Source organism: Aotus nancymaae, unplaced genomic scaffold, assembly GCF_030222135.1.
Source record: "Aotus nancymaae isolate 86718 unplaced genomic scaffold, 86718_ANA_hifiasm-v0.15.2.pri h1tg000003l, whole genome shotgun sequence".
Taxonomy (NCBI): domain Eukaryota; kingdom Metazoa; phylum Chordata; class Mammalia; order Primates; family Aotidae; genus Aotus; species Aotus nancymaae.
In genome coordinates, this window is record NW_026988414.1 from 44443693 (window position 1) to 44470757 (window position 27065).

A 27065-nucleotide genomic window follows, 5' to 3' on the forward strand; every position below is an offset into this window, starting at 1 on the left:
TCATAGCTACTTTTCACGTGTGTGATAAGAGTATCTAAAATCCATTCTCTTACCAAATTTCCAGTATACAATATTGATATGGTTTGATCCATGTTCCCAGTCAAACCTCATGTTCAATTGTAATCCCCTACATTGGAGATGGGGCCTGGTTAGAGGTGACTGGATGATGGGGGTGGCTTCTAATGGTTCAGCACCATCCCTTCTTGATACAGTACAGTGACGAAGTTCTCGTGAGATGTGGTTGTTTAAAAATGTGTAACATCTCCCCGCTTTCCCTCTCTCTCTTCCTCCTACTCCTGCTGTGTGAAGTGCTGGCTCGCTCTTTGCCTTTTGCCGTAAGTTCCCTGAGGCATCCCCAGAAGCTGATGCTTCCATGCTTCTTATACAGCCTGCAGAACCATGAGTCAATTAAACATCTTTTCTTTACAAATTACCCAGCCTTAGAGCATTAAGAGGCAAAATGGTGGAGTATGACCTTTGGGGGCATTCAACTGGAAAAAAAACCTCGGGTGAGCATGTATACAACTCCAGTAAACACACTGCGCATGCTCACGTCCCAAGTGCAAGCAGGGCACCATGCATTTGGGTAGCTCACCCTAAGGGAAGGACCAACGGAAAGCAGCACAAGAAGCCGGAAGTAGGCCAGCATATAAAATCCTAGGTTCAAGGTCAAACAGGGCACTTGACCTCCAAGGAGCCCACTTGGGCCTCTTCCAAATGTACTTTCCTTTCATTCCTGTTCTAAGGCCTTTTAATAAACGTTTACTCCTCCTCTGAAACTTGTCTCAGTCTCCTTTTCTGCCTTATGCCCCTTAGTCAAATTCTTTCCTCTGAGGAGGCAAGAATTGAGGTTGCTGCAGACCCACATGGATTTGCAGCTGGTAACCCAGATAACTTCCACCAGTTAGAGTACAGTTCAGGCTGCTGCTTCACAGGGTGCAGGCATAAGCCTTGGTGGCTTCCATAAGCTGTGAAGCCTGTGGGTGCACATAATGCAAGAATTGAGGCTTGAGAACCTCTGCCTAGATTTCAGAGGATGTATGAAACAGCCTGGATGTCCAGACAGAAGTCTGTCACTGGGGTGGAACCCTCATGGAAAACATCTACTAGAGAAGGGAGGAGAATAAACGTGAGGTTGGAGACCCCACAGAGAGTCCCCTGGGGCACTGCCTTGCAGAGCTATGAGAAGACAGTCACTGTCCTCTAGACCCCAGGATAGATCCAAGCTGCATCCTTAGCCTAGAGAAGCTGTAGGCACTCAATGCTAGCCCAAGAGAGCAGCTGTGGGAGCTGAACCCCGGAAAGCCACAGGGGTGGTGCTGCCCAAGGTTTTGGGAGACCACTCTTTGCATCAGTGTTTCCTGGGTGTGTGTCAAAGGAGATTATTTCAGAGCTTTAGGATTTAATGACTGCTCAGCTGGTTTTCAGACTTGCGTGGTGCCCTATAGCCTCTTTCTTTTGGCTGATTTCTCCCTTTTGGAATGGCAGCATTTGCCCAATGGCTATACCCCCACTATATCTTGGAAACAATTAACTTGTTTTTGATTTTACAGGCTCCATAGACAGAAGGAACTATCTTCATCTCAGATGAGACCTGGGACTTTGGACTTTTGAATTCATGCTGGATCAAGTTAAGACTTTGGGGAACTGTTGGGAAGGCATGAGAGCATTTTGCAACGTGACAAGAACATTAGATTTGAGGGGAGCCGGGGTGGAGTTATATGGCTTGAGTCTGTGTTCCCACCCAAATCACATAATTGTAATTCCCAATATTAGACGTCGGGCCTGGTGGGAGGTGATTGGATGATGGGGGTGGTTTCTAATCATTTAGCACCATCCCCTCTTGGTACTATATAGTGAGTTCTAACAAGATCTGGTTGTTTAAAAGTATGTAGTATCTCCTCCATTTCTCCCTTCCGCCTGCTCCTGCCATGAGAAGTGTGGGGTCCCCCTTTGCCTTCCATCATGACTGTAAGTTCCCTGAGGCCTACCCAGAAGCTGATGCAGCCATGCTTCTTATACAGCCTGCAGAGCCGTGAGCCAATTAAACCTCTTTCCTTTATAAATTACCAAGTTTCAGGTATTTCTTTATAGCAGTGTAAGAATGAACTAATACAATTAACGCTAGTCCTCATTTTGTACATTAAATGTCTAGACTTATTAGACATAACTGCAACTTTGTACCCTACCCTACAACTTTCTTTCTCCCAAAATCCTCCCAACCAAGGATCTACTCTGTTTCTATGAATTCAATTTTTTTTTCTCATTCTATGTATAAGTGAAGTACAACTCAGTGTAGAAATTCGGTAAATGCTAACTACTTGTTACAAGCTGTCAGTCAAAATAAAAATAGAGAGACGAATCTCTAAACGATTTATTTGGGAAGAAAGAAAATTAGGACGTACATGTAGATCAGATGGTCTTTGGTATAGCCACACAACAATGAAAAGGTGGGAGGTTTTATTTAAAAAGAGAAATGTTACATCCTGCTCTTTGAGAAAACTCATTGGCACTAGTAAGGTTCTAGGAAGCTAGTAAGTTTCTATTGGTGAGCAACTGTAGTAGCTAGAGTTGCAATAGGTCATTCAGCAATTAGTAGATAAAACTGTTCTCAGGTCACAACTGGCAGTTTCAGCAGCTGGACTGGAGAGAATAATATTGCAGGAGCAATGTCACTTGTCCTGAGTGCTTTTCTACCCTCTACCCCCACTGTTTTAGTTGGGTATAGAAAGAATGACCCAATTTGTACAATCAACTTTCATAAAGCATAGAACAGTAGGAAAAAGGTCTGTTTCTGCAAAAGATGTAGACGTCGAGAATCAGTTTGTATATTTATTCCTCCCTTTCTTCCTCGGTGAATGATTAAAACGTTCTGTATGATTTTTAGTGATGAGAAAGGCTAAATGCTACTCATCTATAGTAAGTGTAATCTACACACTTGCAGACCAAAAGGCACAAGGTTTAAAAAACCTTTGTTTTACATATCAAACAGAGTGGTATAAATGCCACTCATCTGTAGTGAGTAAGTGGAATCTATACACCTGCAGACCAAAAGTCGCAAGGTTTCAGAACTTTTTCACACATTCAAGCAGAAAGGTAAAGCACATTTTTCAATTAAAAAAAAAAAAACTCATCCACATATTGCAACAACAACTAGCAAAATTTACACTCCCCAGTGCGAAAATCATGCTTGAGAGAATTCTTAAATGTAAAGGAAAAACTGCGGTGGGGAGGGGCGGATTCCCGCCCGCAGTGCCCGAACGGTCCCCTACCAGGGTTTGCAGTGGAGTTTTGAATGTACTTAACAGTGTCTAACAAAATTTCATCCACCAAATATTTGTTGAGCACCCATAACTGCCAAACACAAACAAAACCATTCGAAACCACGAAATCGGCTTCACTTTCTCTGGACCCAGGAAGCTCTCCGATTAAGGTTCGCACAAGCTATTGCGCCCACGCGCCCCCAGAGCGCGTCTTCAGATAAAAGAACCCGGCAAGATGCCCCGCCCGCTTTCGCGAGCCTCCTGCGTCAACGTCATCGCATAAGGAAAACAGTCAGACGTAACCTACGGTGTCCCGCTAGGAAAGAGAGGTGCGTCAAACAGCGACAAGTTCCGCCCACGTTAAAGATGACGCTTAGTGCGTCAGCCGTCCCTGCTGCCCAGTTTCATCAGTCGTGGGGGCGGGGTCTAGCTAAAGCAGGTGTCGGTTTAGGAGGTGTGTGTTTCTGTTTTTCCCACCTTCTTTCCCCTCTGCTTGCTCTCACAGTACTCACTGAGGGTGAACAAGAAAAGATCTGATAAAGATTAACCGTTAGAAAACAAGGAGGGAAACAACCGTAGCGTGAAGCGAGCTCGGAAGTTCTGGAGACGCGCGCAAGGCGCCGGGAGCGGGGCGTGGTCAGGGCGGGGCCGGGCCGGGGGCGGGGGCGGGGCTGCGGTTGCGGTGCTTGCGCCCGCGGCAGCCGAGGCGCAGGTGGTGGCGAGTGGGTGAGTGAGGAGGCGGCGTCCTGGCGGGTGGCTGTTTGGGGGCCGGCTGCGGGAAGAGGCGCGGGTAGCCGCGGGGGCTCTCCTGAGAGCTCCATACGTTTTTACTTTCCCCCTAAATTCTCTAACCAAAGCCGGGTTTCGGGCTTTCCTCCCTAGCGACTGGTGGAATTGTCTGCATCCGGGCCCCGGGCTTCCCGGCCGCGGCGGCGCAGGGACAAGGGTTGGGGATCTGGCCTCTTCCTCGTTTTCCCCGCGCGCAGTGCCGGAGCTGTCTCCTTCCCCGGGATCCTGCGGGGACCCCCCGGGAGCGCTGCCGCTGCGGGCTTGAGAGAAAGGAGCCTCGGGCACTGAAAGGCCTCGCCCGGGGGAAGGCCAGAGGGCGGGCGGCGCGCGGCTCCTGCGGACGAAGTCGGGGTTCGCTAGGAACCCGAGACGGTCCCTGCCGGCGAGGAAATCTTGCGGGGTGCAATGAGGGTGTGGCCACGCCTGCAGAATTTCAGCCCAAGCTTCTAAGGAGTGCTGATGACTTGCATGTGAGGACAGCAGTGCCAGTCAGTGTGCTCTGATTCTGTGGGAGATGACCTGGTTGCTTCACAGCTCGGAGATGACAACAGACTTGCTTAAGGGAAGTGACCATTGTGACTTGGGCATCACTTGACTGATAGTAATCAGTTGCAGACAGAAGTGCACAGATTGCATTTCTCTGTCTTCACTGGGTCTGTCTGGCCACGATGAACTCCACGAGGCTTTGTACTCGGAAACAGGAGGGAGGTCCCTTTCAGATGCAAGCGAGTTTGTTAGGCTCTGGTAGAGTACTAGCCTGGTTGTGGCGGTTGGTAAATTGCTATGCAAACTGTTCCCATGCACCACCAGTTGTTTACAGCGAGGGTAGACAGTCTTCTGGCATTTCTTCTACTTTGTACAAAGGATAAAAAAAAAAGATACTGTTAGGTATGATTTTGCTCAGACTTTGGGAAACTTTTAACATAATCCGTGAATATCACAGAAGCAAGACTATCATTATGGGGATATTAATAACCTGGAGTCAGAATACTTGAAATGCAGTTGACGCAGGCACTATTATCACCACCTCTGCCAAACCCTGTCACTTTAGGAAAACGCTGTATCAGTTGGAAACTGCCTCACACTGACAGTATATCTGAAACAAAAACGAGAGAAATTACTGACCACATTCCAGATTGTTCGCTAAGCCAGCATTTATCTGCTCCAGGAAACAATTACAAGCAACTTATGAAGTTGTTTATTCTGTTTGGCTATGTTGGCACTCCAAAATTTGGTTTCAGAGAAAGAAGTTAAAGTAAACCAAAGACGACTTGTGTTTTTCAAGTCTGCCTTTGGATTCTATTCTACATTAATTAGGTCGTTCCTAGGAGGACTAGATTTAGCCTATTGGCTGAGAAACTTGAATCTGTGAGAAATGGCAAGATAATTATATCTTTCTGAGTCTTTCCTGATGTTGAAGATTTAGAAAGTGTTGTGAACTTTTTAGTGCTATAAGCAGTTCACTGTCCTTACAGTGGTCCTGGGCGGCTCCTGTTGGGGAAAGTGGATCGGTATAGGATCCTGCTTCACTTTGCGGTGGGAGAAAATACACAGCATGGCTACGAGTATTGAGAGCCAGGCTGGAGAAGGTGCCTTACACCTGTAATGCCAGAGCTTTGTTAGGTGGAGGCAAGAGGATCACTTGAAGCCAGGAGTTCAAGCCCAACCTGGGCAACGTAGACCATGTCTGTACAAAAAATTAAAAATAAAAACTAAGACCTGTAGTCTTAGCTACTTGGGAGGCTGAGGCAGGAGGAGCATTTGAGCCCAGGAGTTTGAAGTTACAGGGAGCTATGATCCTGCCTGGATGACACTCCAACTTGGAGACCTTGTCTCTAAAAAACAAGAAGTGAGGGCCTTATTATGGTAGAATTTTGACTTAAAATAGCGATGGACCAACCAACTTTTTAAATACCAATCAGGGAAGAGATGGCCGATTTTTAACAAATGTTTAAAGAAAAAGCAAAACCTCAAACTTAGCACTCTACTAACAGTTTTAACAGATGATAATTACTGTAGTTATGTCTGCATATATGGGATTATTTTCAGAAAGTGTATTAGGAAACCTCTCATGAACCCTGTGTTTTGTTTACAGGAGTGGCAAGCCACCGTCTCACTCAATTTGAATCTTGGCTTCCCTCAAAACACTCTGTGGCTAATGTTTGGTAACTCTCTGGAGTAGCCAGCACTACATGTACGTAAGATAGGTACATAAACAACTATTGGTTTTGAGCTGATTTTTTTCATCTGCATTTGTATGTATGGATTTTTCTCACCAAAGACGATGACCTCAAGTGTTAGTAAAATAATTTTACAGCTGTCCTAATTATACTTCTCTGTGACATTTCATTTCTCAGGCTGTTTCTTTTGATAGGATTTAAAGCTAAATAATTCAGTATGATCTTTGTCCTTCATTTTCTTTGCTTTTCTTTTCTTTTTTTTTTTTTGAGACAGTCTCGCTCTGTCGCCCAGGCTAGAGTGCAGTGGTGCTGTCAGCTCACTGTAACATTTGCCACCCAGGTTCAAGCAATTCTCCTGCCTCAGCCTCCTGAGTAGCTAGGATTACAGGCACCCTCCACCACACATGGCTGATTTTTTTGTATTTTTAGTAGAGACAGGGTTTCACGGTGTTGGTCAGGCTGGTGTCGAACTCCTGAACTCAGGTGATCCACCCGCTAGCTAGCAGTCTATAACAGTTCAATTTTTACAACATGGTAAAAAGTTTCCCTCTAATTCAGTCAGATCTTGCTCTAGGGCTCAGTTCTGTTTTAGGAAATACTTTTATTTTCAGTTTGATGATGAAATATTAGAGTTGTAATATTGCCTTTATGATTATTCACCTTTTTATTCTAAAAGAATGAAAGAAAAATATGTTTACAATATAATTTTATGGTTGTATGTTAATTCGTTATTTTGGTCTCCAGTTTGCTGTTGTTAGTTATGACAGCAGTAGTGTCACTATCATTTCGATTCAGATTACATTCCTATATTTGATCGTTGTAAACTGACTGCTTAAATTGTATTAAAAACCGTGGATATTTTAAACAAGCTATACAGCCTATATCCAGTGTGTTGTCTCTTATGACTATTAAATTGATATACCTAAAAGTATTACCTGAATGAATTTTTGAAATTAAAAATACACATGTTAACACTGTCTTTGTGTTCAACCATTTCTGCACATACTTACAGTTAACTGTTTTGCCAGGCTCTGTATGCCTACTTATAATATGATAAAAGCACTCATCTAATGCTCTATAAATAGAAGTCACTGCTTTTAATCAGACTCTCAACTCTCTTGACAAGATGTGGATAAAATTCTTTAAGTAAAATTGTTTACTTTGTCATACATTTACAGATCAAATATTAGCTCCCAAAGCAATCATATGGCAAAGATAAGTATATCATAGTTTGCCAATTGGCTGCTTTCTGTTGCTATTATGATAAATAGATTTCACAGTTTTAGACCTGCTTAAATGAAATTATAATTTTTTTTTTTTACTTTCAGTCTTGGATAACAAGTCTTCAATTATAGTACAGTCACACATTCTTTAGGAATGCATCATTAGGCTACTTTGTCATTATGCAAACATCTATTTTGTCATTATGCAAACATCATAGAGTGTACTTACACAAACCTAGATATTATAGCCTTTACATACCTAGGCTATATGGTATGCTCCTTGGCTACAAACCGTACAGCTGTTACTGTACTGAATACTGTAGACAGTTGTAACACAGTGGTAAGTATTTATCTAAATATATCCAAACATAGGAAAGGTAGAGTAAAAATATGGTATAAAAGATAATAGTGTACCTGTGTAGGCCACTTACCATGAATAGAGCTTGCAGGACTAGAAGTTGCTCTGGGTGAGTCAGTGAGTGAGTGGTGAGTGAATGTGAAGGCCTTGAACATTACTGTACACCACTGTAGACTTTATAAACACAGTACACGTAAGCTACCCCAAATTTATCTTAACGGTTTTTCTTTTTTAAATAAAAAACTAACATGAGTTTACTATAACTTTATAAACTTCTTAATTTTTTTAACTTTTAAAATAACAACTTGAAACAACCACATTGTACAGCTGTACAAAAATATTTTTTCTTAATATCCTTATTCTGGAAGCTTTTCTCTGTTTTTGTTTTTTTTACTTGTTAGTCATTTTTGTTAAAAACTAAGGCACACACACTTTCATCTAGGCATAGACAGGATTAGGATTATCAGTATCACTCCCTTCCACCTCACTGCCTTCCACCTCCACATCTCGTCCCACTGAAAGGTTTTTAGAGGCAATAACACACGTGTAGCTGTCACCTCCTATGATAACAGTGCTTTCTGTTGAATACCTCCTGAAGGACCTGCCTGAAGCTGTTTTATAGTTAACAAAAAAAAAAGGAGTGCACTCTAAAATAACAAAGGTATAGTGAATACATAAACCAGCAACATGATAGTTTAGTATCAAGTGTTATATACTGTAGTATGTGCTATACTTTCAATGACTTGCAAAATTATACTAAGACCTTATGATGGTTACAGTGTCACTAAGGCAATAGCATATTTTCAGGTCCATTGTAATCTAATGGAACCACCATCACATATGCAGTCTACCAGTGACTGAAACATTGCATGGCACGTAACTGTATTTGCAAGAATGATTTATTTTACATTAGTATCACATAGGATATACCTTTTTAAAGTGATATGTTTGTGTGGATTAAGATGTACAAGTTGAGCATGGGAACCAAGAGCCCTAGGTTCTGTCTTGACTGTGAGCTTTTACGCTATTCTCATCGTGTTTGTTTTCTCATTAAATTGAAAGGCTTGAACAGGCCCTGTTTAGCCCTTTGGTTCTTTACCTAAATAACTAAAGCTTTTTAATTCCAGCCATTTAGTATAGAACTCTATTTGCAATGATAAAGTGCTGTACTGGTTTCTTGACTAGCATATTAAATGTATTTATCTTTGTCTTGATAGTTCAATGTCATTTTAAACACCAGGATCTGGCTTTAGTATTCGCATACCCAGAGAGTTCACTGAAGATAACAGGACTGTTTGCTCCTTTTTTGTTATGGATCCAGACTTGTGGTATTGCAATCTTTATTTTTTTAAACCTTTTAGCAGCTTTAAAGTATGTCTGTTATTAGGTGTTGTATTACTTTTCTAGGATTACTGTAACAAAGCACTACAAACTGAGCGGCTTTAAACAACAGCACTTTGTTCTCTCACAATTCTAGAAGCTAGAAGTCCGAAATCAAAGTGTTGACAGGGGCATGATCTTTAAAAGACTTGAAAGAAGACTCTCTTCTTGCCTCTTCCTGGCTTCTGGTGGTTACCAGCAATCCTGAGCGTTCCTTTCTTGCCTTGTAGTTGCAGCAATCCAGTATCAGTCTTTGTCTTCACATGGCTGTCTACTCTTTGTGTCTGTGTCTCCATATAAACACAGCAGTTACTGGATTAGGGCCCACTCTAATCCAGTGTGACCCCATTTTAACATGATTACACCTATTTCTAAGTAAGATCACGTTCACATACACCAAGGGTTAGGAATTGAGCATACCTTTTTTGGGGACACAATTCAACCCACAAGTTGTAGCTTGAGCTGTAGCTGAGCCTTTCCCTTCCTGTTTTTCTCCTTTTTAGCTGCTGTGGGTTAAGGGCCAAATATCCAATCATACTAGAATTGTATATTGACTGGATATTTGGGAATAGTGAGGGTCTTCTATGAACTTCAGTATGTAACAATGTAACATTTAATATCAGTGTAAAGAAGCCCTTTTTTTGTTATTTGAACTTCTAAATGTATGCCCTGGATATACGTAACAAGTTACTATGTCTCATAATATGATCATATCAACAAACATTTAATGTGCACCTACTGTGCTAGTTGAATGTCTTTATCCTGATAGGACACAACAGGCTTCTGAGTCTCTGACTTAAGAGGACAAGCCATCTATGTCTAAATCGTTTGGGGTTTTGATGGCTATCTTTAAATTGCTGAACCTAATCATTGGTTTTATATGTCATTGTTTAGATATCTGTGGAGCATTTGGATAATGTGACAGTTGGAATGCAGTGATGTCCACTCTTTGCCCACCACCATCTCCAGCTGTTGCCAAGACAGAGATTGCTTTAAGTGGTGAATCACCTTTGTTAGCAGCTACTTTTGCTTACTGGGACAATATTCTTGGTCCTAGAGTAAGGCACATTTGGGCTCCAAAGACAGAACAGATACTTCTCAGTGATGGAGAAATAACTTTTCTTGCCAACCACACTCTAAATGGAGAAATCCTTCGAAATGCAGAGAGTGGTGCTATAGATGTGAAGTTTTTTGTCTTGTCTGAAAAGGGAGTGATTATTGTTTCATTAATCTTTGATGGAAACTGGAATGGGGATCGCAGCACATATGGACTATCAATTATACTTCCACAGACAGAACTTAGTTTCTACCTCCCACTTCATAGAGTGTGTGTTGATAGATTAACACATATAATCCGGAAAGGAAGAATATGGATGCATAAGGTAAGTGATTTTTCAGCTTATTAATCATGTTAACCTATCTGTTGAAAACTTATTTTCTGATACATATAAATCTTATTTTTTTAATCATATGCAATGAGCATAAAACAATAGATGTTATTTATTTTGCATTTACCCTATTAGATACAGCTAGATCTGGTTTGATGTCTATCATCTTCGTATTAACTGTGGAAGGCAGGAGATGGTAGCTCCACATTACAGATGAAAAACTAAAGCTTAGACAAATAAACTTTTAGATCCTGGATTCTTCTTAGGAGCCTTTGACTTTAATAACTTTTGTTTTCCTTTCGTTGCACAATCCTGTGTTTCACTTACTACTATCTGTAAGTATAACAGTTCAGAATCATAGTTTCATAAACTATTGATCATGTAGCCTTTGGTCCCTTTAACCTCTCTGCCAGGTTCCCAAGTTCATAAAATGAGGAGGTTGGACAGAATGGTTCCCAAGAGATTTCTGTTTAATTTTACAGAAGTTGTTTTCCTCTAAATCCTGTAGTGATATTTACATTTCAGTATAGTTTTGGTGTATCTAAAGAACATCTTGAATTCTCCTTCCTGTGTTCCAGTTTGGTAATAACCTGCAAGTCCATTAAGCGTTACCAATTTTAAAAGGCTTTTACCCAATAGTAACGAAAAAGAATATCTTTTAAAAGAATAATTTTTTACTATATTTGCAGGCTTACTTCCTTTTTTCTCACATTATGAAACTCTTTAAAATCAGGAGAATCTTTTAAACAACATCATAATGTTTAATTTGAAAAGTGGAAGTCATTCTTTTCCTTTTTGAAACCATGCAGATGTTACATGGACTTTTCTGTGAAGTTAACTGCTTTTTCACTGCAGAATAAAGGGTGTTTTGATTTTATTTTGTGTTGTTTATGAGAACATGCATTTGTTGGGTTAATTTCCTGCCTCTGCCCTCATTTTTTCACTAAAGTAGAAAAGTATTTTTCTTGTGAACTCAATTACTACACAAGAACATGTCTATTGAAAAATAAGCAAGTACCAAAATGTTGTCAATTGTTTTTTTAAATAAATTTTCTCTTACTCAGGAAAGACAAGAAAATGTCCAGAAGATTATCTTAGAAGGCACAGAGAGAATGGAAGATCAGGTAAAGTACAGATTGCATAATGTCAGATATCATTATTCTCTCTGCCTGTATCTGTATAAGGTTAATGGCTACATTTGTGAAGGCCTGAGGGACATACCAAGTAAGTCTTAATGGTACTTTTATGGAGCTGTGCAGAATAAACTAGAGGAAGATTTCCATATCTTAGACCTGAAGAGTTAAATCAGTAAACAAAGGAAAATAGTAATTACATCTACAAATTAATATTTGCTCCCCTTTTTTTTTCTTTTTGTACTAGAGTAAATTTTGGATAACTTCTTCATAGTAAAAATTTTTTTAATTGTCATGTTCTTTAAGGTACTACTTCTCAGACTTTTCCATAGAAGTAGCTATAACAGAGAGAGAACGTATGTACCCCTAAGGTATCTGTCTGGGGCATAGGCCCAGGTCCACACAATATTTCTTTTAAGTCTTATGTTGTATCGTTAAAACTCATGCAATTTACATTTTATTCCATGATGCAACTATTTTAATATTAAAAATTTGTCAATGGTATTTCTTACTCTCTCCTCTAGGAAAAGGTGCCATGTTTATCCCTTGGCTTTGAATGCCCCTGAGGAACAGACACTACAGTTTGAGAGGCATGGTTACAAGGGTGTGGCTTCCCCTGCAGAAATTAGGTGCAGACTATTTCAGTGTAAAGCAGAGAAATTCTCCTGAAGGGGAATCTCCAGTGAAGAAAGGGTTCTTCACTTTTACTTCCATTTCCTCTTGTGGGTGACCCTCATTGCTCCTTGCAAAACTCCAGTATTTTAAACATGGCTGTTTTGCCTTTCTCTGGCTTTTGGCATGACTGAGACAGATGATACTTAAAAAAAGTAATTTTTTAAAAAAACTTGTGAAAATACAGGGACATAATACAGAACCCTATACAATGATCTCCTTTACCAAATTGTTGTGTTTGTACTTTTGTAGATAGCTTTCCAGTCCAGAGACAGTAATTCTGTGTAAAAGTCTGATTTAACAAGAAAAGATTTCCCTTTAACCAAAGAATCCCAGTCTTTATTTGCTTGTCAGTAATCAGGGTCCCCAGGAATGGGGTAACTTTCAGCACCTGTAACCCACTAGTTACAGAGTAATTAAGTAGACTTATCTCAAGATGAGGAAATTTAGAATCAAGTAAAATTCTGCTTTTACTGGAATTTTGTCTTTTCAAACCAGAAACCATAAGTTGACCACTGTTAATGAATTTTGGTCTCTCTTTTAAGTGCTCTTCTTGAAAATATTATCCTACTGCTGAGAAGTTCAAGTTTGAGAAGCACAAGGAGGAACAGAAACTTGAGGGATTTTCTTTTAGAGCCTCTTCTGTATTTAGCCCTATAGGATTTTTTTTTTTTTTTTTTTTTTGGTGTTGTTGAGCTTCAGTGAGGATCTCCATTAACTTACAATGATAATAAATGTCTGAGATACTGTGAATGAAATACTATGTATGTCTAAACCTAAGAGGAAATATTTTCCCAAAATTATTCTTTCTGAAAACAAGGCCTTATCTTTTGATTCACGTCCTTACAAATCTCACATTGACTTTATTTTGAACAATACTGTTTGGGGATGATGCTTTAGTCTGAAACAACTTCAGTTGCAGCTGTCATTTGATAAAATTGCTTCACAGTGCAGGAAATTTAACATGGATCCAGTCATTATTCTTGTTAGATTGAATGTGTTCATTGTAATTCTAAAAGGCATATAATTATTACTTTAAAAACTAAAAACAATAGTTGTGAAAAGTACTAAAGGATGATTTTTTTAAAAAATAAAACTTTCAGTGTTATACAGATGGACATATGGCTTAGGATAAAGCTTACAGAGGTAGGATCACATTTAAATTCTCAAGCAAGTTAATAATAATAAAGGGCTCTGAAAAACTGGTTAAAGTTTCTCAAAAAATGGCCCTGGGTCTGACAGAGATTCTAACTTAAAGATGCATATGAAGACTTTGAATAAAATCATTTCATAAAATAAATGAGGACAAACAACTAGTAATGTATGATTAAAAAAATATGTTTAGCTAAAAATTCACAGACATTTGACAATTTCATTTAAATCTCAAAAAGTTTACTTACCCAAGTAGGTCACAAAACTGGTGAGATTGGTGATGGTAGTGAATTAATGAGGGACCACCCATATTTGAAACATTTTACATTTGCGACATGTTACACTGAATTTTCAATTTGATTCTATAAACTACACATTTCAAAATTACAATTTCAAGATATAATAAGTAGTAGTAGTATCTTGAAATAGCTCTAAAGGGAACTTTTTTGTTTTATTGATTCTTAAAGTATATGTGCTGATTTTGATTTGCATTTGGGTGTTGATTCAAGTTTTCCTACTGAGTTATTCGGTAAGGATTTCAAAGTCTTTTTGTGCTTTGTTTTCCTCGTTTTTAAATATGAAATATATTGATGATCTTTAACAAGATTTTTTATATATCTCAAATAAATTTTAAAGGAGATCTTTTCTAAAAGTGGCATGGTGACTTAATTATTGCATATAACAGTAAACGATAAACCAATGATTCCATGCTCACTAAGGAATAAAAGTAAGCTTTCGGGCCAGGGGCAGTGGCTCACGCCTGTAATCCCAGCACTTTAGGAGGCTGAGGCGAGTGGATCACCTGAGGTCAGGAGTTCAACATGGGGCTGGCCAACATGGCAAAACCCCGTCTCTACTAAAAATACAAAAATTTCCCGGGCATGGTGACAGGCCCCTATAGTTCCAACTACTTAGGAGGCTGAGACAGGAGAATCACTCGAACCCAAGAGGTGGAAGATGCAGTGAACTGAGATCGCACCATTGCACTCTAGCCTGGGCAACAAAAGCAAAACTCCATCTCAAAAAATAAATAAATAAAAGCGAGCTTTAGATTGTGTATAAATCCTTTAGACAAGGAGTAGACTTGTTTGGCACAAGTATTTTTATCAAAGAATGTTATTGTTTGATTTTTATTTGTTATTGCCCAGCTTATCTCATATTATGTGATTTTCTGCAATTCATGTTACTTTATTGTCCAGGGCCAGAGTATTATTCCAATGCTTACTGGGGAAGTGATTCCTGTAATGGAACTGCTTTCATCTATGAAATCACACAGTGTTCCTGAAGAAATAGATGTAAGTTTTTATATTTTTAAATGAGAGCTATTATGCCCTCTATCAGTTTTGGGGAGGTTATATTATTATTATGTGTATTATTAATATTCTAATTTTAATACTAAGCATTTTGTCATACATTACTATTCACATGCTGTATTAGCCACTTTTAACAAATAAGCACACACAAAATCCTGGATTTTATGGCAAAATCCTTGATTTTTTTCTCACTAAAGCTAAAAGAACCCTTTGATCAGTGATGACAAAATTAAATTTATTTCATTTATTCACTACTTTTGTAATTCCCAGAAGTGGGAGGATCCCAGCTCTTATAAAGCAGTGCTATTTAATGGCAGGACCTTTTGAAACCAAACAGTGTGCAGAAGTAGTAGCCATTAAGGGAAGTCTACTTGTAGTCACAAATTTTGTTTCCTTAATCATTTGTTGAGGATGTTTTGAATTACACACTATGAGTATCAAGAGAGATCTTTAAGAAACTGTTCTTGTTGTTTCCTCATTTGGTCATTTAGGTTAGTCTCCTGATTCTGACAGCTCAGAAGAAGAAGTTGTTCTTGTAAAAATTGTTTAACCTGCTTGACCAGCTTTCACATTTGTTCTGAAAGTTTATGGTAGTATACAGAGATTGTTTTATGGGGAGTCTTGAGTCTCAGAAATGAAGGCAGTGTGTTATATTGAATCTAGACTTCAGAAAACCTGTGTATTAAAAGTGTTATTTCAACACTATGTTATAGCCAGACTAATTTTTTTTATTTTTTGGCGCATTTTAGATATCTGATACGGTACTCAATGATGATGATATTGGTGATAGTTGTCATGAAGGCTTTCTTCTCAAGTAAGAATTTTTCTTTTCATAAAAGCTTGATGAAGCAGATATAAATATTATGTTCACCTATGACTAGATTTGGAAGGAAGAAAATAACAGACTGTCTACTCAGATTATTCTAGGGAAAACATTGTATATTTGAACTGTTGCTTAAATTTGTGTTATTTTTCACTCATTATATTTCTGTAATATATTTGATGTTTATCCATTTGCTGTTTAAAGAAACTGAGTTTCCATAGTTCCCAGACAAGAAATCATGACCTCTTGCTTGATTCCGGTTTCTTGTTTTACTTCTCCCTAAAGCTAAAAGAACCCTTTCAAATTAAGTTGTACTGTAAATGAACTTGAGTTATTTAGGCCTAGAAAAAAAATTATTCATATTGGTACTGATCTTTTTCCATCCAGCAGTGTTTAGTACTTAAGAGTTTGTGCTCTTAAAACAGACTGCTTGGGTTAATACTGTGTATCCCTGGGCAAGGTACCTGAATTCTCTATGCATCCATTTCCTCATCTGTAAAATGGCAATAATAATAGTAATAGTACCTAATGTATAGCATTATTGTAAGCATTGAGTAAGATAAATAATATAAAGCACTTAGTACAGTGCCTGGAACATAAAAACACTTAATAATAGCTAATAGCTAACATTTTCTATTTACATTTCTTCTAAGGAAAATGATAACAGAAATAGCCAATTATTTGTTGTGTGCCTACATGTTAGTTCCTATACTAAGTGCTCTACATGTGTTATCTCACGTTCTGCTTTAGTGTTTCTTTACAACTGCTGATTATCATTAAATTTTACTTTTAAAAAAAGAGAAGTAGGCCGGGTGCAGTGGCTCATGCCTGTAATCCCAGCACTTTGGGAGGCTGAAGCGGGTGGATCACGAGGTCAGGAGTTCAAAACTAGCCCGGCCAAGGTGGTGAAACCCCCTCCATCTCTACTAAAAATACAAAAATTTTAGCCAGGCATGGTGGTGGGCACCTGTAATCCCAGCTACTCCAGAGGCTGAGGGCGAGAATTGCTTGGACCCAGGAGGCAGATGTTTCAGTGAGCCGAGATCGTCCCCACTGCACTCTAGCCTTGTCGACAGAGTGAGACTCCCTCTCAAAAAAAAAAAAGGAGAGAGAAGTAAAAGTATAAAGTATTCACTTTTATGTCCACAGTCTTTTCCTTCAGGCTCATGATGGAGTATCAGAATGTGTTTAACCGAAGAACCTTAATGGCTTGAATCAGAAGCACTTTAGTCCTGTGTCTGTTCACTGTCAGCCTTTCATACATCATTTTAAATCTCACTTGACTTTAAGTAAATCACTTCATCTCTCTACATGTCAATTTCTTCAGCTATAAAATTATGATATTTCAATAAATAAATAAATTAATTAAATGATATTTTACTAATTGGGCTGTTTTAAGACTCAATAAGAAAATTACTGTGAAAGGTGTCTAGAAAATGTAGATCCTATACAAATAAAAGATAACATTATGCTTATAGCTTCAGTGTTCATCATGTAAAGCTATTCTGAGTTACTTTTTTTTGCTTTTAGTTTGCTAAATTGTTTTACCAGCAATGTTTTTAATCTGTTTTCTTTAACTTACAGTGCCATCAGCTCACACTTGCAAACCTGTGGCTGTTCCGTTGTAGTAGGTAGCAATGCAGAGAAAGTAAATAAGGTAGTTTATTTTATAATCTAGCAAATGATTTGACTGTTTAATACTGATGATATGTCATGGATTGTCATTTAAATGGTAGTTTGCAATTAAAATGGTCTAATAGTATAAGGAGGCAGTATAATCTCATCAAATTGCTGAGACACCTTGTGGCAGCAGTGAGTTTGAAATAAACTGTTTGAATAGGAATTATTTATCAGTTTATTTTGATAACTTGTAAATACCAGTGTCCGTTGTGTATAAATGGTTTTGAGAATATATTAAAATCATACATTTTTAAAAATATTACTTTTCTATTTCCCAATGTTATCTTTAACAAATCTGAAGATAGTCATGTACTTTTGGTCCTAGTTCCAAAGAAATGTTATGTTTATTCATCTTGATTTCATTGTCTTGGTCTTCCTTCTAAATCTATCCCTTTTAGGTAGCTATTGGAATTAAGTGGTCAGTGACAATTATACTTTATTCAGTAGTGTTTCTGACCCGTTCCTTCAGTGCTACTTGAGTTAATAAAGGCTTAATGAACAGTTACACTTCCAAGCATTAGCTAGTAAACTAAATGATTTTGCACTTTTCTTCACTGACCATTAGTTAGAAAGAGTTCAGAGATAAGTACGTATATCTTTCAATTTCAGGAAACCTAATTTTTTAAAAAAAGCTTTACGTAGGAAATACGTTGGAAATGATTATTTACTTTATAAAGGTATTCATAATTTATTTTTTCTGTACTAAGCTACTTTGTGTATTTATATGAACCTTAACTTATCAAAGTTATATTTCTCATATAACCATTTGTGAGAGCTTAGTATACCTCTGTCATTATATTGCATCTAGGGACTAGTGCTCTTACTATTTCTGTTACCTCAAACAGGTGGCTTTCCATCTGTGACCTCCAAAGCCTTAGGTTCCACAGAGAGACTACTGAGCAGCTTTATGAAGAAGAAAGGCTCCATAGTTGGGGTTGGGTTTTTTAAACATTTTTCCCATCCTCCATCCTCTTGAGGCAAAGATAAAAGGGATAAAAGGCATCCCTTTTATCTTTTTTTAATTTGAGAAAGAAGTTGCCACTGCTCTAGGTTGATAACCACTGCTTCAACATAATAATTCTGGATATAGTTTGAATTTCAAGATAGTTACATTCCTTTTTATTTTTCCTAATAGAGCTGTAGGTCAAATATTATTAGAATCAGATTTCTAAACCCCAACTAATGACCTGTTTATTTTAAATCAAATTCAATAATTAATTCTCTTTTTATTGGAGGATCTGGACATTCTTTGATATTTCTTATAAAAAATTTCACACGTAGACCCACTAAACAGAAGCCATAAAGTTTCCATGGTCAAATAAGTCTGAGAAAGTCTGCGTATTATATAATTCACCTGAAGAGTCACAATATGTACCAAATGTTAAAGGTTTTGAGATGCCATACAGTAAATTTACCAAGCATTTTCTATATTTGCTCACAGAATCCCCATTTTAAGCAACAGCTGTTATATCCCATGGATTCCTGGTGACTAAGGATTGCTTAATTCTTAGGATATGTTTTATTGATAATAACAAAATTTCTATTCAGATTTCTTTCATAAGCAAATCAGTGGTCTTTTTACTTCATATTTTAATGCTAAAATATTTTCTTTTATAGATAGTCAGAACATTATGCCTTTTTCTGACTCCAGCAGAGAGAAAATGCTCCAGGTTATGTGAAGCAGAATCGTCATTTAAATATGAGTCAGGGCTCTTTGTACAAGGCCTACTAAAGGTATAGTTTCTACTTATCACAAGTGAAACCAATTTTCTAAAATCATTTTTGAGACTCTTTATAGACAGATCTTAAATATTAGTATTTCATGTATCTCATATTGATATGCCACGGGACTGACTTCCTTTACACAGTTCTGAGCATCATCAGTAAAACACCGTAAAATACCCTTGTTTTCCTGATGGGAAACTTCCAGGTGGGAAACTACCTGTACCTACATGTCTAGCCTCAGGATTTTTTTAAAACACATGTATGAATCGGGTTGCATTATCTAAAATAAGATCATTTCTTTTTTACTAAACACATTTGAATTGTATTGAAAAAAATTAAAACATCTTAAAGAAGCATAGAGGATTTAAGCAATTCCTATGTATATGTACTAAAATGTATATATTTCTATATGTAACATGTATTAGAAAAAACTTGTATTTTTCTTTCATTTGAGTCTACTTCTCAAGGAACAAAACAGAAATGTAAATTAGCAATTATTTACAATACTTAAGGGGAAGAAAGTTGTTCACCTTGTTGAATCCATTATTGTCATTTCAATTATTGTCCCAAGACGTGAAGAAATAGCTTTCCTAATGGTTATGTGATTGTCTCATAGTGACTACTTTCTTGAGATGTAGTCACAGCAAAATGAAAGAAGAAAGTTTAAAAATTGTTAGAAATAAAAATTATGTTAGGCTTTTGCATTTTCAATAATGTGCTGCTATGAGTTCAGAATGATAGTATTTAAATATAGAAACTAGTTAAAGGAAACATTTCCTATTTGAATTATATAGATCTGTAAATTAGAACTTCTGTTAAAGACATAATAAAGTGCTTAATACTTTTGTTTCCTCAGCACCCTCTCATTTAATTATATAATTTTAGCTCTGAAAGGGGCCTCTACCAGATACACAGAGGAAATTTCAAAACTATGATTTAATGAAAAAATATTTAATAGTTCTCTATGCAAATACAAATTATATAGTTTTCCAGAATATACCTTTGACATTATACAAAGATGATTATCACAGCATTGTAAGAGTGAAAAATGGAAATAGCCTCTGTCTTCTGTGCATAGCATATAGCACAGTACTTCATATACAGTAGGTTATTACATGGTAACTGCATACACCAACAGATTAAGAAAGAAGTAAATTTGTTATTTATAAAAATACATATTCATTGAGATTTTTAAAATGTATAGAGTAACTAAGAAATTAAAAGACACTTGTAATTTCACAATCAAGTGAATAACCACTATTAATATTTGGCATATCTCTTTCTAGTCTTTTTATCCCTTTTGCATGTATTTTCTTTAAGACTCCCAACCCCACTGGATTGTCTCTGCATGTTCTAATCTGTTTTTTTCACAGCAGATTCTAAGCCTTTTTGAATATCAACGCAAACTACAACAACTTCATCTTTAGCTGCTAAATAGTAAACCCATTTTTATTTATTTAACCACTTCTTTTGGGTGCTTCGGTTGTTCTGATGTTTTGCTATTAAGATCAATGCTATAGTGAACACTCCTGTCACTAAAACTTTGCACACACTCAGGAGTAGTATCTTAGGATAACGTTTTAGAGATGAATTTACTAAATCAAAGCCCATTTTTTAAAACCAAAAAATACTTATATCGTTTGGCATATAAGACAGTAAATTTTCCTTTTATTTTGACAGGATTCAACTGGAAGCTTTGTGCTGCCTTTCCGGCAAGTTATGTATGCTCCATATCCCACCACACACATAGATGTGGATGTCAATACTGTGAAGCAGATGCCACCCTGTCATGAACATATTTATAATCAGCGTAGATACATGAGATCCGAGCTGACAGCCTTCTGGAGAGCCACTTCAGAAGAAGACATGGCTCAGGATACGATCATCTACACTGATGAAAGCTTTACTCCTGATTTGTACGTAATGCTCTGCCTGCTGGTACTGTAGTCAAGCAATATGAAACTGTGTCTTTTTTTTTTTTTTTTTTTTTTGAGATGAAATCTTGCTCTATCTCCCAGGCTGGAGGGTAGTGGCACAGTCTTGGCTCACTGCAACCTCCACCTCCTGGGTTCAAGCAATTCTCCTGCCTCAGCCTCCCAACTAGCTGGGACTATAGGCAAGTTCCACTACACCCGACTAATTTTTTATTTTTAGCAGAGACAGGATTTCACCGTGTTGGCCAGGCTGGTCTCGAACTCCTGACCTCAAGTGATCCACCCGCCTCAGCCTCCCATAGTGCTGGAATTACAGGCATGAGCCACCACGCCTGGCCAAAACTGTGTCTTTTAGGAATAAAAACAAAACAGAAGTTGCACTTAAAAGGAAAGAAATTACTAGCAGAATTATGCTTAAAGAAACATTTAATCAAGCATTTTTTCCTTAAATTTTTTTCCCCATACAATTGTCTTTACCCTAAAATAGGTATGATTAGCCCATAAAGTAAATATTTAAATATTTGTTTAATAAATATTGATATTTATTAAATATTAATATTAATATTAAATATTAATATTAAATATTAATAAATGTTAATATTTAATAAATATTAATATTGAGCTCCTAGGCACAGTACTAGGTACCGAGCTCAATAGTGGCCAAGCAGACAGCCCCAGCCCCTACATTGCGTATAGTCTATTGTATAACGGTTACTGCATGGACTTATTAACAAAACCAAAGAAGTAATTATTTTTTTCTTGACATATGAATATAAAATACAGAAAAACTGTTAAAATATATTAATAGAGCATTCTTTTACCTTGCATTTTATATTGTTACTCACTTCTTATTAAAAAAAAAATCTGATCAGTAAATTCAAAAGGAAAAGTAATAATTAAATGTTGAACATGGATCCAACTTAAATAAAAAATGGTGATGATAAATCTATTATCATAAAACACTAAGTAAACACTTAAATGATGTTCTGAAATCAGGAAAAGAATTATAGTATACTTTTGTGGTTCTCTTTTATCAGCTGAAGAAAGGCACAGTAGCTTATGCCTATAAGAATAGAGCTTTGGGAGTCCATGACACACGGATCACTTGAGGCCAGGAGTTCCAGACCAGCCTGGGCAACATAGTGAAACCCCATCTATACAAAAAATAAAAAAGAATTAGTTGAATGTGTTTCTGTGTGCCTGTAATCCTAGCTATTCAGAAAGCTGAAGCAGGAGGATCTCTTTAGCCCAGTAGTTTGAGGTTACAGGGAGTTTTATGATTGTGTCAGTGTTCTCCAGCCTGGGGGACAACGAGACTCTCTTAAAAAAAAAAATGCTTGGAATAATGCTTAGCACATAGAAGGTACTCAGTAAATGTTAACTGTAATAACCCAGGTCGAAGTGTATAAGGCAATAGAAAAATTGGGGCAAACAACCTTGTCCTGTGTTTCTACAGAATAACTTTGAGCGTAGGCCACAGGTATGTGGAGCACCAGTAATTATACACTTAAGTGTTAACCAAAAGCACAGAATAGAAACATCTTGTTCAGGGGATCCCCAGCCTTATATATCTCAAGGTGCAGAAAGATGACTTAATATAGGACCCATTTTTTCCTAGGTCTCTGGAGTTTTTATTGGTTCTTGAGAAAGTATTAGGGGATGTTTCAGAAAATGAATTGGTTGGCCAGGCATGGTGGCTCATGCCTGTAATCCCAGCACTATAGGAGGCCAAGGCAGGCATATCACCTGAGGTTGGGAGTTTCAAGACCAGCCTGACAGACATGGAGAAACTGCGTCTCTACTAAAAATACAAAATTAGCGGGGCATGGTGGTGCATGCCTGTAATCTCACCTACTTGGGAGGCTGAAGCAGGAGAATCACTTGAACCCAGGAGGCAGAGGTTGCAGTGAGCTGAGATCACGCCCTTGCTCTCCAGCCTGGGCAAGAAGAGTGAAACTCCATCTCAAAAAAAGAAAAGAAAATGAATTAGTCAAACTTCAAACTGAAATTTCATCTCAATAAGTTTTTATATATTGGTAAATTTTGGTAGACATGTAGAAGTTTTCTAATTAATCTCTACCTTGAAACATTTTCTTTTTTCCTAAAGTGCTTAGTATTTTTTCCCTTTTTTGATTGGTTGCTTGGGAGCTTTTTTGAGGAAATTTGGTGAACTGCAGAATGAGTTTGCAACCATTTAGTATTTTTGGTTTTTTTTTCAGAAGAGGTAGGTATGTATGTTTTAACATTTCTTAATCATTTTTTGCAAGCTGTTTGTTTTGCTGATTTGACAAACTATAATTAGGCAGCTTCTCATTTTGCTGATCATGACAAAATAATATCCTGAATTTTAAAATTTTGCTTCCAGCTCTAAATTTTTTTTAATGTGTGTGTGTGTGTGTGTGTGTGTGTGTGTGTGTGTGTAAGTATATATATATTTTATTGCACTTTAGGTTCTGGGGTACATGTGCAAAACATGCAGGATTGTTGCATAGGTACACACATGGCAATGTGGTTTGCTGCCTCCATCCCCCATCACCTATATCTGGCATTTCTCCCCCTGTTATCCCTCCCCTCCCTGCCCCCCACTGTCTCTCCCCTATTCCCCCCAACAGACCCCAGTGTGTGATGCTCCCCTCCCTGTGTCCATATGTTCTCATTGTTCAACATCCGCCTATGAGTGAGTACATGCGGTGTTTGTTTTTCTGTTCTTGTGTCAGTTTGCTGAGAATGATGGTTTCCACATTCATCCATGTCCCTACAAAGGACACGAACTCATCGTTTTTTATGGCTGCATAGTATTCCATGGTGTATATGTGCCACATTTTCCTTGTCCAGTCTATCATCGATGGGCATTTGTGTTGGTTCCAGGTCTTTGCTATTGTAAACAGTGCCACAGTGAACATATGTGAGCATGTGTCTTTATAATAGAATGCTTTATAATCCTTTGGATATATACCCAGTAATGGGATTGCTGGGTCAAATGGAATTTCTATTTCTACATCCTTGAGGAATCGCCACACTGTCTTCCACAATGGTTGAGCTAATTTACACTCCCACCAATGGTGTAAAAGTGTTCCTATTTCTTCACATCCTCTCCAGCATCTGTTGTCTCCAGATTTTTTAATGATCGCCATTCTAACTGGTGTGAGATGGTATCTCAATGTGGTTTTGATTTCCAGCTCTAAATTTTCTAAACACAAAATTGCCCAAAAAAATAGTATTTTCAACCACTAGACTGTGTGTTAAGTCCATGTGTTACACTCATTTTACTTTTAAGTCTGTTTTTACATGTTATTTACATTTGTTTTAGCTTTTTTTAAAACAGGGTCTCCCTGTGTCACCCAGGCTGGGGTGTGGTGACGTGATTTTGGCTCACTGCAACCTCCGCCTCCTGGGTTCAAGCAATTCTCCTGCCTCAGCCTCCCAAGTAGCTGGAATTACAGGCACCCGCCACCACGCCCGGCTAATTTTTGTATTTCTAGTACAGACAGGGTTTCATGATGTTAGTCAGGCTGGTCTCGAACTCCTGACCTCAGTTGATCTGCCCGCCTCGGCCTCCCAAAGTGCTGGGATTACAGGTGTGAGCCACCACGCCTGACCTACATTTGTTATTTTTAATTTTAACTTTTTAAAATAATTCTAGTCACTGCCAATACATGAAAAATTGGTCACTGGGATTTTTTTTTTTAACTTTTATTTTAGGTTCAGGTGTACATGTGCAGGTTTGTTATACAGGTAAATTGCATGTCATGAAGGTTTGGTGAACAGATGATTTCATTACCCAGGTAATAAGCATAGTACCCAATAGGTAGATTTTTGATCCTCACCTTTCTCTCACCCTTCACCCTCAAGTAGGCCCTGGTGTTGCTGTTTCCTCCTTTGTGTCCATGTGTACTCAATGTTTAGCTCCCACTTAGAAGTGAGAATGTGCAGTATTTGGTTTTCTGTTCCTGAGTTAGTTCACTTAGGATAAAGGCGTCTAGCTCCATCTGTTTTTATGGCTGCATGGTATTCCATGGTGTATATGTATCACATTTTCTTTACCCGGTCTACCTCTGGTAGGCATTTAGGTTGATTCCCTGTCTTTGCTACCATGAGCAGTGTGCTGTGATGAACATACACATCATGTGTCTTTATGGTAGAACAATTTGTATTCCTTTAGGTATATTCAGAATAATGGGGTTGCTAGGGTGAATGGTAGTTCTATTTTAAGTTATTTGAGAAATCTTCAAACTGCTTTTCACAATAGGTAAACTAATTTACAGTCTCACCTGCAGTGTATAAGCATTCCCTTTTCTCCACAACCTTGCCAACATCTGTTATTTTTTGACTTTTAATAATACCCATTCCTAGATAATTGATTTTCAGTTCTCTGATGATTATGATGATTAGTGATATTGAGTATTTTTTTCATATGCTTTTGGCTGTGTGTATATATTCTTTTGAAAAATTTTCATGTCCTTTGCCCACTTTGTAATGGGGTTGTTTTTTGCTTGTTAATTAGTTTAAGTTCCTTCCAGATTCTGGATATTCCTTTGTCAGTCAGATGCATGGTTTGCAGATATTTCTTTCCCCATTGTGTAGGTTGTCTTTTTACTCTGTTGATAGTTTCTTTTGCTGTGCAGGAGCTCGTTAGGTCCCATTTGTCACTGTTTGTTGCAGTTGCAGTTGCTTCTTTTTTTTTTTTTTTTTTTTTTTCATTAAAAAAAAAGGGCCTATGTCCAGAATGGTATTTCCTAGGTTGTCTTCCAGGGATTTTATAGTTTTAGATTTTATATTTACATCTTTAATCCATCTTGAGCTGATTTTCATATATAGTATAAGGAAGGGGTCCAGTTTCACTCTAATTCATTTGGCTAACAATTATCCCAGCACCATTTATTGAATACAGAGTCCTTTCCCCATTGCTTGTTTTTGTCAACTTTGTCAAAGATCATATGTTGTGTGTGGCTTTATTTCTCGGCTCTCTATTCTGTTCCATTGATCTATGTGTCTGTTTTTGTATCAGTACCCAGGTTACTGTAGCCTTGTAGTATAAAGTCAGCTAATGTGATGCCTCCAGCTTTGTTCTTTTTGTTTAGAATTGCTTTGGCTATTCGGGATTCTTTTTGGTTCCATATGAAATTTAAAATAGTTTTTTCTGGTTTTGTGAAAGATGGCATTGGTAGTTTGAGAGGAATAGCATTGAATCTGTAGATTGTTTTGGGCATTATGGCCATTTTAACAATATTGAGTCTTCCTATCTATGAGAGTGGAGTGGTTTTCAATGTGTTTGTGTCTCTCTTTATACCTGTGTATAAAGAAAAACTGTTATCATTCCTGCTCAGCCTGGTCCAAAAAATTGAGGAGGAGGAAGTCCTCCCTAATGAGGCCAGCATCATTCTGATAACAAAACCTGGCAGAGATACAACAGAAAAAGAAAACTTCAGGCCAATATCCTTGATGAATGTAAATGCAAAAATCCTCAACAAAATACTAGCAAAACAAATCCAGCAGCATATCAAAAAGCTAATCTACTTTGATCAAGTAGGCTTTATCCCTGGGATGCAAGGTTGGTTCAATATACATAAATCAATAAGTGTGATTCATAACATAAACAGAGCTAAAAACAAAATAGGTGCAGAAAAGGCTTTCAATAAAATTTAACATTCTTTCATGTTACAAACCTTCTATAGTAAGGTGCAGTGGCTCACACCTATAATCTCAGTGCTTTAGGAGGCCAAGACGGGCAGATCGCTTAAGCCCAGGGGTTCAAGACCAGCCTAGGCAGCATGGTGAAACCCCATCTCTCCAAAAAAAAAAATCAGCCTGGCATGGTGGCATGCATCTATAGTCCCAGCTACTCAGGAGGTTGAGATGGGAGGATTTCTTGAGCCCAGGAGGCAGAGGTTACAGCCAGCTGAGGTCATGCCACTGTACTCCAGCCTGGGCAACAGAGTGAGACCCTGTCTCAAAAAGAAAAAAACAAAAATAGTCCTAAACAAACTACGCATTGAAGGAGCATGGCTCAAAAATGTAAGAACCACCTATGACAAACCCACAGCCAGTATCT

At 37.8% G+C, this 27065-nt stretch overlaps 1 protein-coding gene across 4 annotated transcripts in view; it reads left to right on the top strand.

Moving 5' to 3' along the window:
• The first annotated feature begins 3559 nt into the window (after positions 1 to 3559).
• C9orf72 (C9orf72-SMCR8 complex subunit) overlaps positions 3560 to 27065 on the top strand; it is a 29179-nt gene continuing 5673 nt past the window's right edge. The window contains exons 1-8 of one of the 4 annotated variants that reach the window (XM_012454620.2): positions 3560 to 3717; positions 10088 to 10575; positions 11646 to 11705; positions 14738 to 14833; positions 15601 to 15665; positions 17259 to 17331; positions 18972 to 19088; positions 20760 to 20995. In XM_012454620.2, coding sequence (XP_012310043.1) covers positions 10132 to 10575; positions 11646 to 11705; positions 14738 to 14833; positions 15601 to 15665; positions 17259 to 17331; positions 18972 to 19088; positions 20760 to 20995 — 1091 coding nt within the window. In that variant the 5' untranslated portion in view covers positions 3560 to 3717; positions 10088 to 10131. Of the gene's footprint in view, positions 3718 to 3937; positions 3990 to 4406; positions 6247 to 6512; positions 9142 to 10087; positions 10576 to 11645; positions 11706 to 14737; positions 14834 to 15600; positions 15666 to 17258; positions 17332 to 18971; positions 19089 to 20759; positions 20996 to 27065 lie in introns of those variants that run through there. The other 3 variants (XM_012454619.2, XM_012454621.2, XM_012454622.3) reach the window with 3 other exon arrangements.